Source organism: Ictalurus punctatus, chromosome 25 (assembly GCF_001660625.3).
Source record: "Ictalurus punctatus breed USDA103 chromosome 25, Coco_2.0, whole genome shotgun sequence".
NCBI lineage: Eukaryota > Metazoa > Chordata > Actinopteri > Siluriformes > Ictaluridae > Ictalurus > Ictalurus punctatus.
In genome coordinates this window covers 5,347,122-5,363,130 of record NC_030440.2, presented here as the reverse complement: position 1 = coordinate 5,363,130, position 16,009 = coordinate 5,347,122, and the positions used below count along the sequence as shown (strand labels likewise).

At 39.7% G+C, this 16,009-nt stretch overlaps 1 protein-coding gene across 2 annotated transcripts; it reads left to right on the top strand.

Moving 5' to 3' along the window:
- Positions 1-430: 430 nt before the first annotated feature.
- Positions 431-13,205, top strand: yy1b (YY1 transcription factor b). Of its 2 annotated transcripts, XM_017456485.3 has the most exons (6): positions 431-1,129; positions 6,287-6,449; positions 8,911-8,946; positions 9,223-9,283; positions 9,580-9,738; positions 12,030-13,205. In XM_017456485.3, the coding sequence occupies exons 1-6, from the start codon at positions 562-564 to the stop codon at positions 12,210-12,212; spliced, it is 1,170 nt and encodes a 389-aa protein (XP_017311974.1). In that variant the 5' UTR covers positions 431-561; the 3' UTR covers positions 12,213-13,205. The 2 variants fall into 2 exon arrangements, with proteins under 2 accessions (XP_017311974.1, XP_017311975.1); XM_017456486.3 differs by lacking the exon at positions 8,911-8,946 and having other exon boundaries at positions 435-1,129.
- Positions 13,206-16,009: the final 2,804 nt, after the last annotated feature.

The following is a 16,009-nucleotide window of genomic DNA, read 5'->3' as shown; positions in this document are numbered from 1 at the left end:
TTTGTGAGAGATTTGTACAGGAATCCACTTCAAGCGCGCCCTCTAGAGGACATAACCCTGTTAGCACAATTCCGTTTTATATTTAATTTATTAATAAAATGCAAGGGACAGAGAAAAAAAAACATACATAAGGCATCTGTGTGGTTCTCCTGAGCTTTTATTTTTCACTGATTGTACTTTGTACAAATTTTCACTCAGTGGCAAAATAAAAAAAGGAAAACACTCGATTCATCAGTATATACAATAAATGCAGAAAAAAAAAACTGAACAAGACATTTCGGAATAAATTTGTTGACTTAATGTTACGGTGAATAACATCTATGTATTTATTTATTATATTTTGTCACGCTCCATCTGTCATGAATCTGCTCGCAATGAGCGTTTTTCTCAAATCTCGCGAGATCTGAAACTCAAACGGAGAGGCGACGGGATCTCGTTGCGAGGCGAAGCGGAGTTATTTGTATTATCAGAGAGAAGAGGGAGGGCAGCTATCGTTTCTCTGTGAGGGGGTGTGTGTTTGTGGGGGTAACGAGCGCTGTGTGCGTGCGCGCGTGTGTGTATATGTGTGTGTATATGCAAGCAGGCAAGCTGGCGGAATTCAACATGGCATCCGGGGAAACGCTGTATATCGAGACAGACGGCTCGGAGATGCCGGCTGAAATAGTGGAACTTCATGAAATAGAAGTGGAGACTATTCCGGTGGAAACGATCGAGACCACAGTGGTCGGGGGCGACGATGATGACGAGCACCAGCCCATGATCGCGCTGCAGCCGCTCGTAACAGACGACCCAAATCAGGTCCACCATCAGGAGGTGATCCTGGTGCAGACCCGGGAGGAGGTAGTCGGCGGGGACGAGTCTGATCTGCGGACAGACGATGGGTTTGAGGACCAGATCCTCATCCCGGTGCCCGCTCCCGGGTCAGAGGAGGAGTACATCGGGCAGACTCTGGTCACGGTAGCTGGGAAGAGTTCCATGGGCCGGATGAAGAAGGGGGGAAGCGGTGGAAAGAAAGCGGGTAAAAAGACCTACCTGAGCGCCGGAGAAGCCACTGGGAGAAAATGGGAGCAAAAACAGGTGCAGATAAAGACTCTGGAAGGAGAATTCTCCGTGACGATGTGGGCGTCGGGTAAGTTTGGTTCTGACAAATTCGTAAGTTTCTCTGCTCGCTCGTTTGTGTTGTCGATACAAAGCGCGGCCTTGCAGGGCGTTGTCTTTTCTACATTGCTCTATTTTCACTGACTGTTCCGATAGAGTAATGGCTGGACTCTCTTTTCGAGACTTCTGTGCGCGAACATGCGAAGAGTTCGACTCTTGTGTTTTTGTTTTGAAGGGAAGCCATGTTTTAAGTGTTGCTGGGCGCCGCCATGTTCCCCGAGTCCAGTATGGCGGCCCGAAAACATGGCGATGGCGCGGCCGAACGAAGATGGCGGCTGTTTGCTGGCGCGAGCGCGCTGCTCGTGTAGAGTCTAGGCCGCTAGTATGGAAGCTAACTTGTTAGCTCGGGGTTTAATATGTACTACAAAAGCACACGTCAGTTTCAGTAAATAATATAAACGTTATGACACAGTTCTGCTGTGATACGATTATAAAATACAGTATTAGGCTAACGGGGTTATCTCTGAGTCATTACAGTTGCGTCTACCAACACTGCATGTAGCTAGTAGGCTAACTAGGATACGTTTAACCTTATATAGCTGGCTAACTAAATTAGCAACAACAGCTGTCGGCTAGTGCTGATGCCCTACATGGTTTCCGATTCGGTCTTTGTAAAAACAACAACAACAACGCTTTATTCAACCCCTGACTGATAGAAATTTGTATTACAACACTCCCCCCCGTTTGTTCGAACTCTTTAATGTTTATTACCAGCCGTGTATACAGCTCTTTACTGTAAGGAATAAGTGAATTACTCCGTAAATGAGGTTCCCTGTGCAACAAAGCGAGAGACTTCCCCGTGTGATCAGACAGATGGTATAAATAAGTAAATCCTGCTTGCCCTGAGAATTAATCTCAACATTTTTGTCCTGTATTATTAATTTGCTTGTAGTTTAGCCGTATCTAATCCCACCACATGTACACGGTGTTGGGTTTTATGAAGCAGTGTTGCTGATTTCATTTCTATTTCCTCATCCTACTGACCACAAAGTCCATACATTATTAACCGACATGCACTGTAAAGTGTGCATAAATAGTTCCAAGAGAAACACCCCCAAGCTGCCACTATGCATGCTAACCTGTACAGGCGTATGGTGCACACACAGTCCACTTTATTAGGAACACGTGTACATTCGTGCAGTTAGTCAGTCATGTGGCAGCAGCACAATGCAAAAATCACGCAGAGCTTCAGTTAATGTTCACATCAAGCATCAGAATGAAGGAGAAAAAAAGTGTCATCTCTGTGTCTTTAATTGTGTCATGGGTGTTGGTACTACATGGGTTGTGTTTGAGCCTTTCTCAAAAGGGATTTTCACACACAGCAGTGTGTAAAATTTACACAGAATGGTGTGAAAACTAATAAAAACATCCTGTGAGCAGAGGGCCTGCTGGCTGAAACACTGTAGATTAGAGAGATTAGAGGAGAATGACCAGACTGATCTGAGCTGACTGGAAGTCTATAGTAGGGTTGAACGATATACCGGTACTACGGTAGTATCACGATACTAAAGTCTCAAAATACCGCCGATGCCACTTTTTTTTTTTTTTTTTAAATACAGTAGTACCGTAAGTAATGTTGTTGAATGTGCGACAGTTAATACTATTTTCACTAAAACGACACATCTCACTTCTTTTGCAGAATACACAAAGGTTAGTGACACTTTGTTTAATCTAAATTATTTACATTAATCTTTAAAAATCTCCTGTTTGCTACCAAGCGAGCTAACAGTGTGCTAACCGCGGTGTGTAAATAATAAAATTGACCGTGTTAGTGAGCTTCCGTTATGCGTTTAAATAATAAAAATCAGCGTTCGTACAAGGTGCTTGAAGTACTTGAATTTGGTTTTTTGAAATGTGAGTACTGGAAAACCTTGAAAATAGATATTTACTGTCTAGCGGTGTTTAAAAAGTGCTTGAATTGTAAAGTCAATAAATACGAAATCGCTAAATGACTTTTTAAAGTGTTTGTATTTGTGTTCTATCGAAAATAATCATTTTACTTAAATTACGACTCTCCGCTCCTTGTTTTGGAGTTCATTTCCAAATTCAGTTATTTATTCCTAATGTGTTCATTCTTGGTTCTCTGAGGACAATTTCCATTTGCATGATTTCATTGCTCTAGGGAACAGCAGATTAAATATGTGGCACATTGAATTAGTTGCTTGCCAGTTGTATGATTGTTCTTGAGTTTTTCCAAAACCCAGTTATTCATTCTCATTAATAATGTATTCAGAGGAAAATCTGGTTTGTCTGTTTTCATTTATATCTATGTAATTGTGTAAATTTGGTTTATTTTGTAGTTTGAATTATGAATTAACACAGCATTGCTTGGTATCGTGATACTTCAGCTGGTATAGTATCGCAAGGTGTGTTTATGGTATCGTGGCAACCCTAGTCTATAGTAATTCAAATAAGCACTCTTTACAACCGTGGTGTGCAGAAAAGCATCTCAGAATGCACAGTACATCAGACTCTGAGGTGGATGAGCTACAACAGCAGAAGACCACATCAGGTTCCACTACTGTCAGCCAAAACAAGAATCATGAGCACAGACTCACCAAACTGGACAGCTGAAGACTGGACAATGACCGGGTGGGTTCCCCAGGAACGCCACATTCAAATTCAGAGATCAGACATTTTCTTCATTCTGATGTTTGATGTGACTGTTACCTGAAGCGCTTGACCTGTATCTGCATGATTTTTTGCATTGCACTGCTACCATATGACTGACTGATAAGATAACTGCATGAATAAATAAAGTGGACAGTGAGTGTATATTGATTTGCATAGAAAACAACACCCCATGTGTGCACCCTGTCTAACAATGACAAGTCATGCACAAGGATCACTAATACTGGACTCAGTATTTAAGAGCAATATGCTACCTTGCTCGTGTACAACAATGGGCAAACTCTTGCTATTTATAATTTACTATGGAGTTACTCTATGGCACCTACAGCTGTAATCAAAATTATTCAACCCCCATTGCAAATCAGGTTTATTGTCAAAATGTACAGACTTTCAGCTGTTTGCAATGAAAAAAACTCAAACAAAAGCAATTGAAATGGTTCAACACAACGAATGCTTCAAGTGGTTTCTCCAAATTCAACTGAAAATGCAACCGATAATGACTTCTCCAGTTTCAAAATTATTCAAACCTTTCATGGCAAGCATCTTTAGTACTTAGTAAAGCACCCTTTTGCTGTTATGACCTGTTGCAGATGAGATGCGTAGCTTCTGGCAGCGTTCCTGAGGAATCTTAGTCCATTCCCCATGAGGAATGGCCTCCAATTCAGTGATATTTTTGGGTTTGCGTGCTGCAACGCCTTCTTCAAATCCCACCAGAGATTTTCTGTAGGGTTCAAATCAGGTGACTGTGATGGCCCTGTAGAATCTTCCAGGATTCTTCTGCAACCAAGCCTTGGTGGAATTTGTGGTATGCTTTGGATCATTGTCCTGTTGGAAGGTCCAACGACACCCAAGCTTCAGCTTCCTCACAGACGGCATGACATTTTCTCCTATGATTTCCTGATACTTCAATGAATCCATCTTGCCTTCCACATGCTGCAGGTTTCCAGTGCCAAAGGAGGCAAAGCAGCTCCAGAGCATCACCGAGCCACCACCATGCTTGACTGTGTACAGAGTGTTCTTTCTTCATTCTTCTTCCTCCTGAAATACCTCCGACCCATCGTGCTGAAAACTTCCAGTTTGTTTCAGAGCTCCACAGAACAAAATCCCAAAACTCATGTGGCTTATTTATGATATTGAGCCGACTTTTCTTGTGCTTTTGGGTCAGTAGTGGTATACGTCTTTGAGTTCTGGCATGGAAATGTTCTGCGTTTAGCCTTACTGTGCTCACTGAAACCTCAGTGCCTGTTGCCACAAAGTCTTGCCGCAGAATTTTTGCAGTCACTTGAGGGTTTTTCACAACCTGCCTTCTCAGAAATCTGTTTGCAGCCGTTGATAGCTCCCTTTTTCTGCCCGGTCCAGGTATTTCATAAATTTTCTACCCCTAGCCAGTTCAGGTATTTCATGTGTTCCAGCTCGAGCACACCTGGTGCAACTGATGAAGCCCTTGATTAGTAGCATCAGGTGTGCTTGAGACAACACCTGTTTTGCATATTTTGTGCTGTTGTGAATGATTCTATTCAGGTGGTTGAATAATTTTGAAACTGGAGAAGTCATTATCACTTGCATTTTCAGTTGAATTTGGGGAAACCACTTGAAGCATTCATTGTGTTGAACTATTTCAATTGCTTTTGTTTGATTTGTATATTACAAACAGCTGAAAGTCTGCAGATTTTGACATTAAACCTGATTTGCACTGGGGGTTGAATCATTTTGATTGCAATTATGTATATACTCATGATGCGTTTACTTATTTATGACATGCAGTATTCCACTTCCCTGCTATGTCTCACTTCTCATTGTTTGCATTGATTACACTGCACCGTGCCAGTTTACTACACACTAGGTGCTCAGTTGCGATTCTTGTTGATTGCGCTAATGCAAGTCAGACTCGTGTATTTTTAGCACCAAAAAATACACATCTGATGCACAAACATCTGTATGTGTTCAATACTACAAAGTTCAACGGTTTTTCAGTACCACAGGGGAGCAAGCAATTCAATAGTCTAAATTTCAAGTCAGTATTTATAGGTTAATGCTATGATGGTGTGACTAGAGACAAGTCAAATTGCACATGCAAATGTCATTTGAATGGGCAGATTGAAAGATACCGGATGATATTTGCCTGTCTTTGTACGGTCTGTAGATCTTACTCCGTAACAGTGTCATCTTATTCTCCTAGAAACGGTCAACATGTACAAAAAGCATAATACGTTATAGAGTTGTTTTAAGCAGTGTGCTGGATATCAGATGATTCCAGGTGTTCTGGTGCTTTTGCCATAGTAATGTTTTCAGCATTGAAATATAAATTTTTATTTGTATCAGAGTGAAAGTAATCATCTAGAAAACTATGATCATTCTGTAATCTGTGTGAACAAAACAAGCCATAACTAGTTACACTGACATTGTACGCTTTCTGCAAGATTTCCATAAAATGTTTTGTCGTATACTTTTGTTTGCTGTTTAATAATTTGTAGTATATAATGTGCTTTCATTTCAGATGATAAAAAGGACATTGACCATGAAACAGTGGTGGAGGAGCAGATTATTGGAGAGAATTCTCCTCCAGATTACTCTGAATACATGACTGGAAAAAAGCTTCCTCCCGGTGGCATCCCGGGCATCGACCTCTCTGACCCCAAACAGCTCGCGGAATTTGCCAGGTAAGATGTATACAAGCATACCTACACACACACACACACACACACACACACACACACAAAAAAAAAATGGATTTATGTAACTGGTGACTGAGGTTGGCTACTGTAAATGACTAGTGTGTTTTTGGGTGAGAACTGACTTGTCAAACGCCCCTGAGCAACATATAATTTGGGTAATGAGTTGTCTGCGCTTATGGTGAAAGAAACGTTTGTATATGATTGTAGTAGTGTAGGCCAGGGTTTTTCAGTCCTGATCCTAGGCTCTGTTCCTCATACGTGCATTACTATGTTAGGTGGTTTGGTTAAATTTGGGCTCTCTTATAAGGAAAAAAAATGGCGTCAGTTTGAACAAAAAGATTACAGCTTAAGGTTAACTTAATACGTTTCTTCTGTGGAGGCTTATGCATTAGTTAAGCGACGTATGGAAAAAAAACGGTCCCTTGACCTGTATATTTTGTTGTTTTTTCCTGCCCCCAATCACCTGATACAACTAATCAGATGATCAACAAGCCTGAAACCGACTGAAGTGGTCGAGTTAGAGAAGGGAAAATGACATGCAAGATGGGGGTACTCTCAAGAACAGGATTGAAAAACACTTACGTGGGTAATAAGGGTTTGTGCTAGTGAGTGTGACCTTGTGAGGTCACTCCAGGAGTGTCGTTTAACAAAGATATATACACACAGTTTTGTGTGTCAACTGTCTTTACACGTAGCGTATTATTCACAGATTTCATTTTGTGCTTGAGGATGTGTGGATATTTTTCACTCCTGACCATGGACAGTGGTCGAAAAGTATGATCTTGGGTAAAACTGATTATGAGGACCTTCCATCTCGTGTTACTGTTCAGCATAACCGTATAATCGACAGAGTAATTACTGACGTTTGTGCTCACAAGGTGACACCAGACTGGTGACTGATGAAACGTGAAGTAAAATTGTACAACAGACGTATATTTAAAGATTCATCAGGATGGTTCCTTGCTTGGAGATTTAGCACACAGCTTTGTGTAGTGAATGTGTTTAGAAGGGGCGCACAAACCTCTTTGCTGAGAGTGATCAGTGGATCGTTATTCAGCTTAGGTTTGCCCAATGCAGTTTTAGTTCATCTCTCTTGTAGAGTTTTTAGCCACTGGTACATTTCCATGAGAAATTGCAGGCAGGTCTGGTATTTTCCCACCGACTTTGAGCTAAATAATGACTCGTCTTGTGTGAATTTATATCACTCACTGTGCAATACATTACATTTCTATCTACAGCAGCGGATAAGACGACGATAATGAGAGATTTTCACACCATCGCATGGTCTCAATGTAAATTAGGGCAATAAAATGCACATGAAGCCATACAATCTAAGAAAATTTATATCTTAGACAAACCACTTATAAAATAATGAAATAGTCCATTTTTGTTTACTCTTCTTTGTGCAACACTATCTCTACTTCATTGACTGAGTTTATCTTCTTAGATATTTTGTCATGGTCCATGTCCTCAGCAACAAACAGACCCATGAGCAGGCTGCTTGGCTTTTTGAAGGGAAGCTGTTTACCATATATGGTGTTTTGGGGGTGTATCTTTATACAAACGCGAGTGGTCGTGCACGAGCAGAGCAATTTAGGATGTATGGGATTCGTCATTTATCATCCGCTTGTAAACGCACGTGTGATAAATGCCCATATTTCTTTGTGTCCGTCCTGGCACTTTAAAAACACAGATGTAGAATTTGTTCTGCGCGTGCTTTGATAAATCAGACCCCAGCTCCTTAACCTTCAACTATACAGCTCAGTGTATTCGGATAAAAACACGTTAGATAAATGAGTTACTGTAGAGCCATGAACCCATCATGTTCACTGAATTAAATTTCCTAGTATATTCTTTCCATTGTATGTTCCATGTATTATGTGGGGAAAGCGGTCAGTATTGCTATTGAGTGCTCTGACGTTCTGCTCAGCACATTGACTGGAGAATGCGCTGTGACTTGAAATCGATCACCATTAAAATACTCTCTGGTTAGGGTTTTTGAAAGGATTTGTCACAAACTAGAAATCCTGTTAGCAGCTAATTACAGATCATAGCTCTGTGTGGAACTCTTAGGAAGTTAAGACTGAAGAAATGGCTATAAATGATCTTTCCTTCAGCTTGAGACCATTATGAGATTAATGAGTTGAAGCATGAATTACAGTTTCAGAGCGAAAATCAGATTTGCTAGATGCATTTATATACATTTATTTTAGTATGTATTATTATTTTTATTTTTTTTTATCTGTGTGTGTGTGTGATTTCCAGTGCGCATATTTTGTATATTGTGTAAAGCCAGAATTCCAGTTTACTTGGTAATACCCTTAGTGCATGGCATGCAATGAAATAAAATGAATTCGTGTTACAGTAAACAGTGTTTACATTTCAACCATGCATGTTTTAGTCTTCATTTTAATCTTCAAGTATTAATTGAGGTCTTTTCTTACAGTAACAATAGCGGCTCTTTGGGTCGCACTTCAGTACGGTAAGACACAGACCTGCGGATTGTCAATCATACTGGTGTCAGAGCTTGTATATTTCTCAATGGGTCTATAAGGGGCTAAACTCTGCTGTTCACAGGGGACACTGGTGGTATAACTGTTAGTCTCAGCTATTTTGGTCACGGTGTCTGTGCTTTGCTGTGATGTGTTCACATGAGACACTACATAATGGGAGAATTGTTGTTCTTTTGAGCAATAAATACAATAATATTTTGCCTTAATTCGGCTCATCAGGCACCATGTTCTTTCTGTTCTCTCAGAATGAAACCGCGAAAGGTCAAAGAGGATGATGCACCCAGAACGATAGCCTGTCCCCACAAAGTAAGTGTGTTTGTGATGTATTCAAAATTCTTCAGCATTATTTACTCCTCCTTTTTTTTTGGGAAAGCTAAGAATATGTAAGCAACTTCACTGTCCGTGACTGTACCATGCATTCGCAATCCTCTTACACCACGCTGCTGTTGAATTCTCAACAGAGCTGCAAAGCAAATCACAGCTTTATATTAATATCTTAATTAATTAACCGTGTTATGATGCGTTGCACTTTACGGGTTCTTGGAAGCAAGCTTTGATTTGGTCTTATTAATTCAAGTCGGCGTAAACTGTCTTTCCTTCAGGGGTGCACCAAGATGTTCAGGGATAACTCTGCAATGAGGAAGCACCTCCATACCCACGGGCCCCGGGTTCATGTGTGCGCAGAGTGCGGGAAAGCCTTTGTAGAGAGTTCAAAACTAAAGCGCCACCAACTTGTTCACACCGGAGAAAAACCTTTCCAGGTTAGTATATCCCAAGGATATCAGTCAAAATCTGCCTTATTGTGAGACCCTGAAAGGCCGGAAACAAAGACTATTCATTTCTTTTCTTCTTCTTCTTCTTCTTTTTTTTTTTTTTTAACTTAATTCTAAAAGAACTTTTGTTTTAACATTATTTCACTGCTTCACATCAATAACTGGCTCTGAAATTAGAATAGTGTGTTTCTTGGAAAAAGACGGGCTAACACAACTACTGGGTGTCCCGAAAGTCTCCATACACGGGGGAAATTAGCACTTTTTAGCAAAGCGTGGCTTTATTTGCAAAACTTCCTTTACATGATTTCCATTTCTTTGTAAGCACACACAGTCATCTCTCACACTCATGATGAACTTGTGTTAACACATCGGGTGTTGTGCATGTAATTGCATGTCCATCATAACTTTGTAGCTTCCTGATCCAGCCATGAGAATGACTTCAATATGTTCTTCCTTTGTTAAAGGCATTCCTGAAGGCTATCCTGACTGAGAGATATATATATATATATATATATATATATATATATCTCCCCCAGTATAGCCATTAGGAATTTTACCCCAATTACTATTTTAAAACTTTTCAGTGGAACTGTCATAAAGCTATTTTATGGCAATAATGGTTTATGATATATTGTGTCATAAATGATTAAATAACAGGTTTGTGTCATCACTGTTCCTACTACTGTCCACGTAAATTGTGTGAGCATGTTGCACTTTATCAAATTAATTCCTGGTTGCACCATTGCCAACACCTGCCATATTTCTGAATGGTTTTTTAATTGCGAGTTTGACGTCAATCACCACAGTTACTGTTGAAATGCTGATTAAAATCGGCACCTGTGAGATGTGAGGCCGCGTGCTGTACAGTGGTCATCGCTACACTACAGATCTAATGTGAATTCTAGATATAGTAAAAACGTTGAGTAGTAGTGTACTACGAGCGGTTTCAATATTATTTTATTCCCAAGTTCATGCAGGCCGAATGAAATGTGAGAGCGGGCCATATTTAGCCTCTGGGCAATGTGCGTGATATGTGCGGTCTAAACACTTGGCCAAAGTGCTTTTTCCCCATTGCACATTTTAAAACAAGAACAGGCTTAAACAGGAGCCAGTAGAGCATGAGGTTCTAGTCGTAGCTAATTTTTCACCAACTGTGATGACCGTGAAAGCACCTGCATGAACATTTCAGCATGCAGGGACCCCATTACTGGGTCCTAAATGGAAGAAATGCTTGGATTAATTTTGTTCCTTTAAACTCATTGATTTACTCTGCTTGGTTAACTAGCTTATATTGGCTGAAATGAAGTTACTGATAAAAAAGCTCATTGATAAAATGTTTTTCCATTTTCTCTATGTCCCTATTCAGACTGATTTAATTGCTCACAGAGAGGTCGGGTAATGAGGTTTTCACCGTTATATCTTGGGATTTTAGTCCTGCCTGAATCTGTCGTGTCAATAATTTTTATGGGCTGTGTGTTCCTGTTTCTGGGAAGATTACTTTCTTATACCTCCTGTAAAAGGGCCAGTAGGAATATCCCCAGGTAATATAAATCCAGCCTGAATAGACGAAGAGGTGGAAATTGCATTATACCCTGTACAGGAAAGAGATTTTGTACTTTGAGTACATAGCACAAGAGTAGCTTACACGCATGTTATGGGCATGTTGCCTTGTAATGCAATTTTCATGGCCATAACAAGCAGTTAAAGGTCAAAACAATCAATATGCATCGACCTGAGGTGTACCTGTATAGAATTTTTGGTATGGTGAATTGTGAGACACTGCTATCTTCTGCGGTTTTATGAAGAGATCACTGATTCTGTGTGAATTGATGATAATTACTACTGCTGTTCTCCAGCAACATTACTTAACAGCAGTGCTTGAAATGGAGAGAAAAGAAGTGCCAGTACACTCCTTTCTGGCATTGTTGTGTCAATGTTTGCAGCAAACAAGAGAGATGGATAAACAAGGTGACAGTATACTTGTAAAGACATTATTGAAGCATTAAAATATGAACATTTGGTACTGGCCTGATGCCCAATGGAAAGGCACAGTTCCAGTTTTCTGGTGTTGAAATGTCTGATACTTTTTGCAATGGAGAAAAGAAGCGACCAAAGATTTACCTTGAGTCATGCTTGTATACGTTGCAGACGTTACCAGAATAAAGCGCTTACTGAACGTGAATGAATGTTTGTTTAATTTACACACACAAGCCTCTGTTGATGCCATGGAATATGTGGGTAATAGAGAGCTAAATTCTCTGTTTATCTCTCCTACCTAGTGCACTTTCGAGGGCTGCGGGAAACGCTTCTCCCTGGACTTTAACCTCCGCACGCATGTACGAATTCACACTGGAGACCGCCCATATGTCTGTCCTTTCGATGGCTGCAATAAGAAGTTTGCTCAGTCTACCAATCTCAAGTCGCACATCCTAACACATGCAAAAGCCAAAAACAACCAATGAGCAGCTCCGTTCTGCATTTTTCTTTTTACACCTGAATCCAGCCTCAACGTGACAGCATCTTAAAAACACTGGAGGTATGAACTGTGCTCGTCTGTAGTTCTCCTAAGGAGTGCAGAAATGATGACCCAACGGCCTTGGGGTTTAATTACGGCATATTGTAAAAGACACAAAGTGATACATTGGGAACCCCTGTGTTCTTGAATCAGCCCGCTAAGCGTGTGGCCCTTACTGAGGAGCAGAGCACGGCTGTGTCCGGCCCAGCAGCCCATCCCACCTTGTGATGGCTTACTGCAGCCAGCAGAATGATGGATCTCATGGACACTCATCTGTAGACGTTACTTTTTACCACAGTAAGGAACAAGGAACATTTTGGCATTTGCTCCATTTCTTTTCACTATTCCATCTATTTCACCAGTCTGCATAGATATAGCTTTTAATTTTGTACTTTTCCAAGTGTGCATATTGTACACTTATTTTTGGAATGTACTTAGTAATGCAACCTTGTGATTATTCTTTATCCCTAAGGATTTAAGGTTTTGCTTGGGGTGTGTTCCTGAAAGGGTTGATTTATAGTTTACTGTAAGACAATACTTCAAAAGTATTTTATGTAAAAATAAAAAAAAAATAAAAAAGTTCTTTTTTTTTTTTCTTTCATTTTCTCTTTGGTTGTAATCTAACCATTGAATAATCCTGTATACGTGTATTGTATGACTGTATGAAGATCTTGTACAAATGGACAGCAGTGTGATTTCAAGTGTTTACTGCCTTAAGGCGTTCAGTCATCAGTCGCTTTCTCTTTTGTCACACGGCAAGGAAACATGAATTCACGTTTTAAACCCATATATTGAACCGCGTCTCACGATAAACCACAATGTGAGAGTTTGTTTTTTGTTTGTTTGTAATGTATTATAAAGGCCTAAATCATGAAATATTCTTTGTTAATACTTGCATTGTCATGTATTTCAGTCTACAATTAAAAACACAAATGCCTCAGTGTTTTCTCTGTGCTTCATTATATGCCTGTAGGAAAGTAAGCCTTTAAAGTGAACGATACACTAGTGCACACTTGGTCCATGTTAGTGCAGGCGTATTAATATCCTACAAAAAGCAGAGCTATACCGAATGCCACCCTCTTAATCCTTGATCTCTGAAGTGTGTTTTCTTACTGACTTGGAATATGTGCTGACCTCTTGTGGTCAAGATATGAAGACGTTCGTCATGCCCTTGTTTTCGCAAATGACTTCCTTGTTATTCCTTAGTGTCAGTGTGATTGCGATGGGAGATGAAGAACTGCTCTTCATGGAGAGCTGTTTCAGTGCTGTTGCTTAACATTGTAAACTTGAGTCCGCTTTTGTATTTTAATACACTATCATTAAATTCATAAAGACGAGTGATATTCCGATTTCTGCATCAAGTCTATCCAGCTCGTCTGATAATATTCTGAGACGTATTAATGCACTGTCCATGGTCCTGACCTGCTATGATGATTCATTCATTCTGATTATATAAAATAACGCATGATACTGAGTGGGTGGTGTGATGGTGCAGTGGGTAGCTTTACTGGGTTACTGTCTGCAGTTTCGCATGTTCTCTCTATGGTTATGTGGGTTTCCTTCGGGTTCATCGGTTTCCTCTCACTCTCCGTAAACATGCAGATAGTAGGATTGGCTGTGCTAAGGTTATTCGTTGGTGTGAATGAGCATGGGAATGTGGGTGTGTGTGCATAGTGTCCTGCGATGGACTGAAATCCCATGGGGGTGAATTCACCTGCTTTGCGTCGAGTTCCCAGGACAGGCTCTGGATCCACCACGACGCAGACAAGAGTCACTATGAATGTTACTGAGTCCCTAGTGTTTTATTCTCTTAATTCAAAAGTTACAGTCATCCATATTTTTCACAAGCAGCCATAGTGGCTGTGGGGATTTTTTTTCTTTCTTTAGTGTTTGTTCCCATTACTTGAACTGTACATGTATTAAAACTAGTGTCACTCATGCTATTAATCACATGGAGTTTCAAAAAGCACAGAAAGTATTCGCTGTGTGCAAATTACTTGCCTGACTGGACTGACGGATCATTCAGTTATTGAAGGGTACAGTTCTATCGTCAGACCGTCAACATCACTGCAAAATTTCATTGTAACGCTTAAGTCCAAAAAGCTTTTAAGAGGTTAGATAGAAGTCAGAATATAATCAATGTTAGTTTAAATTTTTAACTTAATGTTTAAACATTTGGTGTCTATCCCAGAACACTGGAGGGGACACAAGTTCGGAGGAAGGGACAGACAGTCAGACCCACACACACACACACACACACACACACACACCTTAGTTCTCAAACATTTTGCAGCCAAAGTTAAAATCCTTTTAACTTTGAAAGAAAAAGGAATGCAGAGCACTTCTGCAGTTTTATTATACATAATTTAACTATTCAAATTATTTAAATTTTTACAATAACATTTGCTATTGGTTATTAGTTGTTTTTTTTACTTCCTACTAAAAATTGGCATTATTTATCAGCTTCTTTGTATTAATCTATTGAGGTTTGGATTAAATTCAAGGGGCCTGTCAAACAGACTGTTAAATTGTAAAACTCTAGAGTAAACATAACTGTTGTGATTTCCACTACTGTGGCAAAAGTGAAGAAAAAAAAAATCATACCGCGATGTATTTTTTGGGGGGGGTTAACAAAGGATGTAGATCATTTTCTTAATTCTGCTTGGTCCAAAACATTTCTTTAATTTTTTTCTTTGATATTCAATTAATTATAATCTTATCATATTTTATTTTATGTTAGCTACATTATTTAAAATTGAACATGAAGATTTAAGAGCACAACTGTACATTTGTACAAGCCTGAAAAAGGGAGTTGATTCCAAAAATAAGGAAAGACACATTTCCAACCAGGCTCCAGTGCCTCTGTTACGCATATTTATTGTTCAGTAGATAGGTATATTATCTCCTAGCGATCAATCTCACTTGGACATGGATGAAAAAAAGATCATGATGACATTCAGACAGTTTTATGAGCCTTCATGGCTAATGTGCAATAGCATACTGGTTAAAATTTAACAGTGAACATTAGTGGTAGCTTGAAAGATGATCTAAAAGGTTAATTTATTTGTACTTTTTAAGAATGAGTCCGTTTATGCACGAGACACGCCCGTGTACACTTTATTGTGTGTGCTCAACAGACTGAAGAGATTAAATCGGTTGCATTACATTACATTGTAAATAGAGACTCTTTATTAAACTTCCTTTTATTCTATAACCAGACTTGATTGGAAAATTGGAATATGTTAAATTATATGAGAAGAAATGATATGTCCATGATAAATCCATTAACCAGTGTTTGTGGTGTACCCACCATATTGATTCTCATCTTCTTTTGTTTTCTGCTGTTCTGCCTGAAGGCTAGAAAGCACAAATATCTTTGGACTGCCTGGATGGAATGATTAATAATAGTGGAAATGTAGAAAGTTCATATTTATTTATGCACCTAATAATTCACGCACAGCTTTTTAAGGCCTGTCAGATCTGTGGATATGAATTTGGATTCTGTCAGTAAATCTTTCATGTGAAATCTACTGCAACACAAATTTCCTATTGTCTCTGAAGGAGCTGCCAACAGCGGATGCCTTGTCTGCGGAGAACGGAAGCATGTTTGTGTGTCATGCATGTGTGCAGAATTTACAATTTAGCACTGAGAGGAGTCGACTGCTCGTGTGTTTGTTTAGGTCTGGAGCGATGTTGCGATTGTGAACGCTGCAAATGTTCTATTTCTTACGCAGTCAGGCCTCC